Genomic DNA, 12,139 nt, shown 5'->3' with positions numbered 1-12,139 from the left:
TGGGTGGGGGAAAGTAAGAGGGGTCCCTGGCCCTGTGGATCCCTGTTGCAAGAGATCTTGAGTAGATGGTACAATCTGTGTGCCCTGTTCAGCTTCCAACATCACTACCATTTTCAGCACCTAAGTGCTGTATAGATGTTAAGCAGTTGAGCATCACCTTTTGTCTCTTCTCCCACTTCTCTGAGGTGAAAAATATAATTTGCCACTCTTTCTCCATCCTTTCTGTTTGGGTGTTGGGAAGGTTTCATATCTGCAAATATATGTTCCACTAAGGAAAGGACTTAGAAGTGAAAAGTATATTAATTTTCTCCTGTACTAAGTGGGATCCCAGAAAACATGTCTTGTTTTGTCATACCTACATATGTAAGGGCAAAAAAGTCTCGTGTGACCTGGAGATGTGACCTGGAGACCCCTAGTACTGATATAGATGGGCCAGCCAGGCAGAGCAATAGTCTTGGTATGTGCAAGAGCCTGTGTCTGCTGTTGAAAGTATTACCCTTCTCAGCAACTGTTTACCCCACATGTCCTATCACCTCAACCCCTGATTTGTTATTTCTTTCCTTGTTTTCGTTGCCGTCGTTTGCCCTAGATGACACCTGCATGCCCCATGAGGCATGGACAGCTCATGCCATGATGCTTCACAGCTTCCCTGACTGGTGGGTTTGGGGTAAAAGAACCAGTTACCCCTAACTTGCAGTAGGGCTGGAAACAGGGGAGGTGAGGGAACGGCTCAGTGTGGGTGTGTGGGTTAAGTGTCTCTGTGCCTGTCCTGGTGTGTTCTGCGTGCAGGAAAAGTCAGTGTGATATTGAACGTGCTGGTCTTTGATATCTCTGTGGCTCCTATAAAAACCTCTGCAAATTGAATTCGCAGCACAGTTCCTTATCTCCTGAAAGGAAGATGTAACAGCATCATCTTGTGTTTTAGCCAGACATTTTTTCTCAACACTTCCCCATTTCTACACTGAGGGAAAAACAAATGTTGAGTCTTTTTTTTTTTTTTTTCCCCCTTCCTCCTATTTGAAACATTAAGAGCCCTTCACACAAAGCAGCTCAAGTGCAGAAGAATTAATTGAGGAAATTAGGTTGTGTTGTATTTCTGGCATTTTCTCAGAAATGGTAATTGCCCTAATCCTCCACCCTGCCAAGACCTCCACCCGCACCCTGTTTCCCCCCTCCCCTTTTCCTCACTGTCTACCTGTCTTTCTCCTGCTTGAGTTGCTGTTTTCATGCTGTTGCCATTTATTTAATTTCAGTAATGAGAGGGATGTGGCAGGTGAAGAGCTCTCACAATCTGGTGACATCTTCTTTGAAGCACAGGCACAAAAGAGCAGTTCAGTTTTGGGAAATAAAAACCTCCCTGCTATGGTACTTGACCTCCATGCTCACCTCTTCTCCTGCTCAGGATATGTTGCTGCTGCATTGCAAGTCATTTGGCTCAGATTTTTTGTTTAATATAGTCTCAATATTCACACAGACACCGAGCTCCACACTTAACCTGTCCATGTTCCTCCCAAACCACCCAAACCCTCATACACCTACTGACAACTAACCAAACTTACAATCTTTCAGTGACAGCCCAGCCCCATTCCCAGGCATTTGAATTGAGGCTTTTGTTTTCTCCCAACCATTGGACTGAGCTCCAGAGAGCTGGATTTCAAAGCCTTTCAGTTTGGCTTCTGGATAGTTTTTAACTCCAGACCTTCTGTTTGCAGAGGTCATAGATGTAGCCAAACAGGGAGGAATTTGTTTTTTGGTATTTCTTGTCTCAGGAGATGGCAGGAGCCAACAGCTGAGATGGGTTGAAAAAGTGATTGAACAGAATTGTAAAGCAAAGTAATCTATTAGGGGCTATCAGACACAAAATGCCCTGTTTCAGAAAATCTCTGTGCCACTGATTATTGAGGACTGGAAGATACTGTGGGATATATGCTGTGGGCTCTTCTGTTTCTGTACTCCCCTTTATGCATCTCTGACTGAGGTCAGGATCCCAGCAGACTGGACTTTGGCTGCTCTTAAAAGCTGTCCAGGCTGACCTCTGCTTTCCTGGGAGCTGGGGACTGGGATTAATCAGTCAAATGTTGGACCCAGATGAGGGGTAGTGACACCAACCTCAGGAAGTCACAAATTCAGTTCAGTTCAGAAAACTGGGATTCTTCCTCAGTGTAGCCAAACTACCCAAGCCTGTTCACCTCTGCTGTGAAAACTCGAGACAGCACGTTTCCTGAATGGGTTTCAGGAGCCCTTTCCTTTAAAGAAATTCCCTTCCCATAAAACTTAACTAGGGAGGGCAGGACTTTTTTACATTTTCAGTGTTCCCTGGGTGCAGTCAACAGAGCCAGAGAGGCAAGAGAAGATTCTTGTGTTTCCCACCCATCCTTGAGTAGTTTTTCCCTGACTTGACTGTGAAATTGTTTTTTTCCCCCTGTTCTAATTTGTATCATCCAAGTGTGATTCCCATCCACCTGCTTGAGGCTGTCTGCATGCAATGTGCTCCCATCCTGCTGTCCCCACCCTGAACATCCCATTAGCCTGAAAGCTGCAAGATGCTTGAAAAAGAGTAGAGTGCCAAGTTTTGAGCCAGAGAGACTCTCCCATGGTAGAGATCCATCCAAAATATGTTCCTCTGTGGTGTCACCAGGAACAAGGAACGATTTTGTACAGGGCAGGCCAGAGAAGCTGATGGTCCCAGGGTTTTAACAAGGTGGCCTGATTTAAACTGGAGCTAGAGCAGAAGGTGGAGAACCATATGCCAGTGAGATTCATTATTCTAGCCCCACGTGGACTAAGAAACAGTGTGTGTGCTCCTGAGCATATGGAAACAAATCGTTCATACTTTGGAAGGAGCACTGCCACTTACAAATGAGGGAGGCTTAGATGTGTAAAACTCTCCCCTCTCACCTTATCTATGTTGTTGGACCCATTTCCCCACTGCACCCCAGCTGGCCAGTGGCCTCTTCCTGCCTTCCCACCTGCAGGACCATGATCTCAGCTCTCCTTTACCATGGAGACAGCCATGAGATCACACATCAGTCAGAAAAGCATCCCTAAACCTCAGTATGATCAACAAAAGAACTGGAGGCAGAGAAATTTTAAGCCAGTTTAGTGGGAGCATGGATAAATTATGCCTTGCTTCAAGAAAAACTGAAGACCCTCCTAGAAAAATTAAGATGCAAATATCTTCATCATCCTCCTTAATTAAGATGTTTGCATGGAAAGAAACCGCTGCCTTTCTTTTTTCCTCCTGATTCCTGCATGGTCAGAGTTTTCACAGGCTTTCCCCCCCTGATCCCCTCCTGTTTCGTAGTCCTGCCTCTCTCACAGCCACAGCGAACTCCTTCCCCACGCCAGCTGGATGGAGAAAGCCCCTATTTGCAAGCAGCTGTCTTTAATAAGCAGGCTGTTTAGGGCTAGGCTGTCAAAGAGAGCATGTTCAATGTACAATCAAGGGGCAGCGATGCACAAAATTGCACACACACACAAAATAGGAATCTTTTCTCCGTGTGTGTTGAGCTTTGAACGCTTAAGTGATTCCACCTCTCTCTTCCCCATCCAATTATGTGGGCAACACATGATAAGATTGATAAAGGAATTAGCAAGGGAAATCTTTACACTGCCTAATCAATATTGTTCTGCTCAGTACAAGACATCTTCCCCGCTCTGGACTCAGTCATGTTCTCCTTTGCCCTCTGAAAACACAAGTTCACCTTCTCAGTATTTGGGCTGTGGTGACCAAGAGGAAAAACAGCAGCCTGTCTGCTGAATATGTTTGGAGTTACAGAGTTTCTTCCTTGCATCAGAGGAAAAAACAAAAAACAAAACAAAAATTAATACAGTCCTGCCAAAACCATACTTCAGGGTTTTAAAGAGACTTGCTGTGCAGGCCAGAAAGACCTTTCATCTCTTTCAGTTGTATGGCCTTACAGAAATGGCCAGTAACCTTATAAGCAAAGACACTGAATGATAATTTTTCTGAGCATCACTGAGGCAAGACGCCAGATTTTATGGTCCACTAGACTGATCCAATATAGCAAATCCTGTGTTCCACTGTGGATTCTGAGACCAAATTATCAATTAATGTGAAGCATTAAAAAATCCAAATCCCTTTTAGTTCCCTGCAGTCATTAGTGACAAGATACAATATCTATAGCTCAATGCTTTGCCAGCATCCCCTGGCAGCAAGGCAGAAACTCCACTCCCATTTTTTCAACTACATACAAGGAAAACATATGAGATCAGGTTGTTTTATTTATTTTTTTTTTTTTTTTCCAGTCAGATTCATCTGCCTCTTCATATTTACTTAGAGGAATAAATCAGGCTTGGGTTACTTTCTGTGTTAGTTATTTGTTATTGGAATAAAGGCATGGTAATAGATCTGACAGAGGAAGATGTTTCTCTTTTAGCTCTGTGTTTGAGGTAGACTTTGCTTTGTTCTGCACTATATTATATTGATGTTGGTTTTTTTTTTTTTCCACTGCTGGATGACTTCATTTTCTCTGCTTCTTTCCAATGTCCATACCTCTGCCACAGCTGGCTTTATGATGCAGCTTTATGTGATAGATCTCTTTTTTTTTCTTTTTCCCTAACTGTAACACTGTAATGCAGAGACAATTTAAACTACCATCATGGAACAATTTTCTAAGCCTTTCCGCCACCCATTTCCTACCTCAACTTTTTGGGAAGGGAGGTGAGTCAGTCATTCACGGGGCAATTCCCCAAGCAGAATGAGCTGTCAGCTACATTTAGCAGCTCAATTTTCACCTCTGGTGTGGGGTAGGAAGGCACCCAGGGTGATGACTAGCTGGACACACCCTGAGGCTGTATTTTTTGTATTCCTGGGGCAGCTGTCAGCCTGAGCTCTTTAGTAGCATGGCCAGAAGCCTCCCCCCAAACCACCACGCTCACCAACTGCCCTTTCATCTTGGGATTTTGTCTCCTTTTTGTCCCAGTTGGAACACAAACACCTTAGTAGAAAGTCAGTGGACCTTATGCTTGTCATTCACTCTTAATTTGCACACTGAGATCTCTACCCCTTCTCCTCCCTCCCATTCCCCAAATCTTTCCTACTTCGATACACAGGAAAATGTAGCGCTGTGTTTTTTGCTCCATCATTTCGCTTCCCTTGTCCCCTCCTAAGGTTCAATTTTGTAAGTGCTGGCAGGTTTGTGGGTGATCAGAAGCTGTTGAATGAGGTTTTTAATTCCTCCCCCAACCTGCAAGAGGGGACAAAGACGTTTGGGGAAGCACAGGGAGATGTACCAGTTGCTTCACTGGGACATTTAGCCAGTGATGCCCTTAACTCTGGCTAACCCAAGCTTGCTTGAGTAAAAACGTCAGGCCTGGGTCTTGTTCTGCTGGCAGAGGCAGATGGGTCCCTGCACTGTGCCCAGGAGGGCTGGCGATGGTCAAGGAGCAGGATGCTTGAGTTCCAGATATAGAGGAACTGCTCAATCTTCCTAAAACTTCTGTCTGGAGAGAGACTCTGGGTCCCCCAGGGGATGTGGCTTCACAGTCCAAGGAGAAGTTTCAGGAGGCCAAGACCCCCTTGACTGTCGCCCAGCTCGCCCTCCCTCTGCACTGGTACAGGTGATGGTGTGGGGTGCAAGGTGGTGGTGACCAGGGCCAGAGGGTCTCACCTGCCCCATACCCTCACAGCAAGGGTTGTGCAGTGTTGGGATGTTGCAGCCAGTGAAAGACATACAGTTCGGTTAAAGACACACCCTTTCCCTTCTTGTCCCCTTGCTTCACTCCCCCCCATCCCTCCCTCCCTCTCTCACCCTTCCCTTCTCTTTTGTTTGTCTCCTTCCCTTGTTTTCACCCATTCACTGTCAGGAAGGGCCGCGTCCGAAGGGCCAGTTCAGCGCAGCGTGGCAGCGACAGAGACTGGCACCGCCGGCAGCTGCAACAGTGAGTGGATCTCAACCCCTGGGGCAGCTGAAACGGGGGACTGGTGCCGCTTGAGCATGAAATGACACGTGGGGTTGAGCGGGGACTAGGTCGGGTCTAGTGCGTTTGGCAGCGAAGCGGGTCTCGTGTGTGATGGGAACTGCACATGCTATAGCAACTCTCTGGGGCTTGTCTGTGTGGTGAGATAATATGGGATGAATGAAAAAGTCCTCAGTGCAGTCTTTGTCTGTGGGTGTTCAGGCTGTGTCTGCACTAGTGGACAACGTGGGCTGTCCTCTGGCTTTGATGGCAGCGAGCACAGCATGGTTTGTCTCTGTGCAGCAAAACCACTCCGCACTTCTAAGCAGGGTGGCATTTGCACTGCTCACCGGGGACTGCCACCCTGGTTTGCGCTGCCCTCTCAACAGTTGTTTGGACGCTGTCAATTTGGTGTGGACTAAAATGAGACCATCTGAGCAGTTGAATTGTCACATGCCAGCTCTGATGCCTTTTGTTTGCTAGTCTAGACACAGCCACGGTGCCTGACCGGTTGGGTGCTTGCAGCTGCGGTTGAGTGGATGTCCACCATCACTGCCCCACTGCTGCTCCCGTCCCTTGCCCGGAGGAGCGGCAGTGAGGGATTGGTATGAATTTGATGCTCTGAGAGTGCAAAGGAGTTTGGGTTTGCCAGGGTGGTGGCTGATGGGAGCCCTGTGAGCCAAGTGAGGGCTGGTAACACTTCTGTTCACCCTGCCCTCCCTCCCACGGAGGCGATCCATCATCCCATTGTGCTCAATGCTCAGCCCAGTGGATCCCCAGCTGCCACAGCATCCCAAAAGCCACCACCAGCGAGCTGAAAGGCTGCTGGAGGTGAGAGGCAGAAGCCTGTGAGAGGGGCAAACACTGAACTTGATTTTCCTGTGCAGTTTTGCTGCTGGCACACAAGGAATTACTCTGTTGATCCAGAAAGTTGGGGAGCCTTTGCTTGAGTCTGTTTTGGAAGGGGATGGAGCTAATCCACCCCAAGACACTGTCTGCAGAGCAGTTATGACCCCTCATAAATTAAGACAGCAGAGTGATGGCTTCCACACTTTATTTCTCAATAGCTTCCCTCTGCCAGCAAGCCCTGAGAGACAGGCATAAATATTTGCAAAGTGGCTATGAATGGGACAAATTACTGGTGTCCAATTACCCAAACCTCCCCATGACATTGCTAGGGGAGGTGTGTGCTCCTGGCCAGGTGATGAAAGACTAGCTGTTCCACTGTCCAGCCTCTTCCCAGCATCACCAACACTCCTGCCCTGGCAGTGACCGTGGTTAAGAGAATGCCTACGTGGTGTTAAGCAGCTGAGTGGATCTCACAAAGCCCTCCTGGGATCTGTGATGGAGCAGGGCTCTGGCAGTGCCTGACTGTTGCCAGAATGACACGGGAGTGTGAGTTTAGATATCGCTGATTTTACAGGGGATATGTCAGCGGATAAGAAGATGTGCCACTGAAAGGTGATTTTGTTACGTTTATGCCTTTCTGAGCCAAAATTGAATTGCGGGGTGTGGATGGGAATTTAGTTCTAAACACTGATGTAATTTTGTATCCTCAGCCCTGAAGGCAGTTTTTAAAAAATTATTTTCCCCTGTGCCCTGACACTATTTTTTTCCCTTTCAATATGTCCTTGTGACAGAACAAATACTGGGGTTGACCTTTGCAATGTGACATAATAATATGTGACTTCTTTATAGCTCTTTTCATCCAAAATTCTTGGCACACTATGAATCTGATCCTGCAACCACTTACCACTGGGCTTAGCACTCACTGCTCCAAGCAATCCCAGGGAAGCCAGAGGAGCACTCACACACAGAAGTGCTACACCTGGTATTATTTGCAGGATCAGGCCCTGGAGAAATATAGTACATGTCTGTGAAATGCCACATTGTGGAAAGAAAAACACTTGCCCTCTTATTTATGATTTTTATTCACTATCAGAGTGCCATGCCCAGAACTAACATGACAGCCTCCTCTTGGCTAAAATGTCATGGCAGGTGGTAATGTTTGGGTCATATTTATAGCTATCACCTACAACCCTGTTGCTTCTTTTTATTATTTTTTTTTCCCAGCACTGGAAGCATGCTAATTAATAAACTCCCTTAGCTTATCCTGCACCATTTGATCCTGCAGAAATTGCAGCATTTTATCTTATTAGCAAGTAGGAATTAAAGAATTAAAAGTACTCAGGGGGGGAAAGGAACATAACCACTTTTCCTATGCATCTCTTCTGAAACAACCTTGCACCGTGCCTTCAGAAACCCCAAGCTCAGGCCCCTTGGGTTGACAGAGGATGGGAATCCCAGACTAGTGAAAATATCAGACTAGGGCTGGAAAATACTTTCTGGTCTGCTCTTCCTGTTATGAAAGGGAAAGCCTTGTTAGATGACTGGAGAAGAAAAGTCTAGCAGTGAGATTCCAGCCTTGGTCTGGGCTGCAGGTCCCTTCCATGCTACCATTGTCCTCTGCCACCATAGGAAATTCAGTTTGTTCCGTGCCTCAGTTTCCCATTGCTAAAAGATGATCCTTGTTCATCTTCACTGAGGATATTCACATGAAAAAAACATTGCGAGGGACACAGTCATTATGGCATTGGGAGACAGGTAAGTACCTTATATATACATAGGGAACCTATAAGATGAGGCATTTGTGGTATTGGTTCGAGGAGAGTGAGTTTTGGAAGCCCTCAGTAGTTGGAAAATGAGAAGAATAGGTACAATCCTTGCGCCCAGATCTGTTTGGTATGTTCAGGATGGGCAGAACTAGGAGAGAGACCTGCTCCACATTCTTGATGATGGGAATTGGTTAAATCTGGGGATAGCGACACACTAACCATCAGCAGGTATCTACACGCTTTGCCATTGTTTGCCATCAGTAGAGCCCTGTATCCCCTCCTCCCGCCCTTAAAAAATAAATTCATTAGGAGTAGAGAGGGCTGGAAGGGATTCCCTGGATCATCAAATCCAATCCCCTGTTGCATCAATCACATCAGATTTATCCTTTTCATAATCAAGCAGCACTATTAAATGTGCTCCTAAGGGAAGACAGTCCCAGAATCTCATTGCTTTAACTCGTACATTCTTCTAATTTCCAGTCTATGCTTAGTCATGGTCTATTTGTTAAACAGTGGGTACCTGGCATAGAAGCAAGAAATTTAACACAGTTTTCTTAAAATAACCACCCAGAAATCCTATCCACAAAAAAAAAAAAAAATGCTGAGGTTGCAAAAGGGAATGTGCAAGGTCAGGTAATGATAATAGGAAGGCCCGAGCTCACACTTGCCTCTGCCTTGTAGTACAGACTTCACATAATCGCCTGCCGTTAATCTTGTATGATCCATTTGAGGTACAAGGCAAAAATACTCACAGAACAAAGGAACTTCTTTGCTATTCTCCACAATATAAATTGCGTAACCCTTTGTCTCTTTTGCCAGGTATAACTAACGCTGAGCTAAACATTTGACTATCTTTCCCTTTCTTGGCAGGCTTTTCCATGCCATTTATTGCTTTACTGTGCAAGCTATTACCCGCACAGCATCTCTGAGAAGTCAGTGAGTTGCATTGCCCCATTTTACAGGTTAAGAAACGAAGCACTGAGCTATCAGCCGTATCAACCCATAGACCTGTGAGGGCAACTTTCCTCCTCCAAAATGCCCCTGCTTTATTCAGTGCAGTCTTACTCACTCCAAATGATGCAATTGCTACCCAGCCAGTGGAAAGGGGCTGGTGCAGCCATCTGCCTTGCGGCACAGGTGTATGTTGCGTGCTTGGAAATGATGGGATGATCTAGACCCATGACTTGCTTTACAATCTTGTCTGGTTAGTTAATCAGAGTGCACAAAGAATGGGCAGGGTGGAGGAATAGATGAGTTTAGGCTGAGGTGCAAAACCCCTGTGTTACCTGTTAGTCGTGACCCAGCCCACAGAGGGCAATGGCACATGGAGTTGTACATGCTTAGATTGGGTCACTGCTTCAGGGTGACTAAGGAGGAGGGCTAATTTGCCAAAAACAGGTTTGCAACTAGGACGCTGCAATCCCATGTTTGCTTATTTAACTTGTCAGGTATTCAAGTGAAAGAGGCACAGAGGGGAGGTGTCAGAGCTGATCTCGGTATCAGCATGTGGGATTTTGACTTTCTATTTCAGGGCTCCTGTTTGGAAAAGAAATGCATTCAGAAACTCCCCCCTCCTTTTTTTTTTTTTTTTTTTTTTTTACATGCACTGTTTAAATGTCATAAGAATTGTACAGTGCCTACCTTAATGTTCCTAACAAATTAAAATATTTTATTAGTCTATAATCTGAAAATCATTACCGTGGTTACTATAAAAACCTGAAGCTCTCCAGAGAAAATGATGTCAGCAGGTCTAAAATGTGTGCAAATGTATTTTGTTGCCATAAAGATACCAGGGGTCAGCCAGGCAGCCCCCAGCCCTGGGGCAACAGGCTGTTATCTTGGGACGGAGAAAGCTGATCTCTTGGCTGGTTTGCCTGAAGTTTTGTAGGGTGAATGCCTGGGGCTATGCCTGGCTGCTTTGGATCCAGCATCTAGCTCTGAGAAAGCAGCCCCTGGAGAGGCTGGGTGACAAAGTAGCCCCTGCTTTTGGCCAGGTGACACCAGACATTCCCAGAGCAGTGGCTCCTGAGCCAGTCCCTTGCCCCATGCAGAGCCAGTGAACTTCTGCTGGTTATTCCTCACCAGCTTGGGCAAGTGTCAAATTGTTCAAAGATTAATTACTGTTTAACCGGCTGCAGTTCCATCTCTGCAGAAGGCTGCAATGGAGAAGACAGAAGTACTGGGATAATTTACCCTGGTATTACAGAGATTACCCTGTACTTACAAGGTCACCAGTAACCATGTAATTAGACCTCCAACACAGTGAAGTCCGCGATAGGTTTCCAAACCACTCTTCTTCCTGGTGTCAAAGAAGCAGAGGGATGGCAGCAAAGTGCAGACTGAAACCTCATTAGGTACATTTAAAGCTGTTAAATAGTTTAAAATTCAAGCTGGGGAAGGTGCAAGGAGAGGGCAGCAAGGCCACCTGTACCTGTCAGTGAGAGGGAGGGGAAAAAAAAAAAACAGAGCAGTTTGTCTAGGAAATGCGAGAAAGCCAAAACAGCAAGGAGGTCTTTGAGGGAGCTATGTCTGCCAGGCTGCTGGGGGCTGAACGGCAGCAATGGTTACTGCTCTTCAAGCTTCATCAGGGTGGGTTTTGCCAGTGGTGGAAGACTCTGCCAAGCCACGGAGCTGCACGGCTGCTGGGTCCTGCCCCGTGGGCTGGTGTCCACGGGCTGGGTGGGATGCCACAGTCAGGATGCCCCGTGGGCCAGGACAGGGGGTTGACAGCAGGAAACTACCCGTGGCTGCTTTCTCCTTGCCTCTTGCTCTGCATTGCTGTCCTCTGTTTTTCACATGTACCCAGATCAAACACCTACTCATGGAGCATTTCGAAGAATGACAAATGCCTTTGATTATCAAGCACAAATTCCGGTAGCAGCTCATTGCACCTCTCTGGTGGCTAATAAAGCACCGAGCCGGTTCTGATCAATATACAGCAGGCATTGCTGTAAAGTGAGATTCTGCCCAGCCCAGGCCACGTTGTATTTTGTCTTTATAAACCCTGTCCTCTTTGAACCAAGCACAGACCCTTGTGGGGTGGCAGCTCCCCAGCAAGCTTGCAGCTTTCAGTGTGCTAGTGAAACAAATGATCTTCTGAAGCCATCCATGTAAAGAACACAAGTCAAAAAGCAAAGCGTGTGTCTCTATAGCAATCATTATTTTAAATACTCTTTTATTACATAGCCACATGCCCCTGACTCAGCCCCACAAAGAGTATCCATAAGGTCGACAGCTTCTGGAGAGGTGCAGCAGAAACAAAGACAGAGTGTAACAATTGATTGCTGAGGATAGAAAGAGCTGTATGTAAATAGTTTGTTTAAAGAATGACCAGAGAGGGGAGATGTGCTACCTGAATGCAAATATTTGCAAAGTTGTGAGCTTGAAGGTTGGAAAACATTGAGAGAAGTATATGGAAGTTAGCACAGGGATAATGCAGTGAGGATGAAGCTGGGGAAAATCAGTGTGGCAAGCAGGAAATTTCTATCTTGTAGGCAAGATTTGTTTGTGATTTCCTGAGAGAGACTGTGGGCTCCCCATTGGGATGTATGGATTGGCACCCATCAATACCTTAGCAAATCCTTCAGGGCCTTCTCTCATGA

At 46.3% G+C, this 12,139-nt stretch overlaps 1 protein-coding gene across 3 annotated transcripts in view; it reads left to right on the top strand.

Moving 5' to 3' along the window:
- The window catches only part of NTRK3 (neurotrophic receptor tyrosine kinase 3), a 230,908-nt gene that overhangs the window by 190,738 nt on the left and 28,031 nt on the right, over positions 1-12,139 (top strand). Inside the window, exon 16 of one of the 3 annotated variants that reach the window (XM_032994217.2) lies at positions 5,830-5,904. The exons of the other annotated variants lie outside the window; for them this stretch is intronic. Within the exon in view, the coding sequence (XP_032850108.2) occupies positions 5,830-5,904 (75 nt within the window). The remainder of the gene's footprint in view (positions 1-5,829; positions 5,905-12,139) is intronic. 3 annotated transcript variants of the gene reach the window in all.

The sequence above is a fragment of the Tyto alba genome, unplaced genomic scaffold (genome assembly GCF_018691265.1).
Source record: "Tyto alba isolate M040663 unplaced genomic scaffold, T.alba_DEE_v4.0 Super-Scaffold_41, whole genome shotgun sequence".
In the NCBI taxonomy this organism is placed as follows: Eukaryota; Metazoa; Chordata; class Aves; order Strigiformes; family Tytonidae; genus Tyto; species Tyto alba.
Note: the sequence above shows the minus strand (reverse complement) of the source record. Positions and strands in the feature narration are given on the sequence as shown.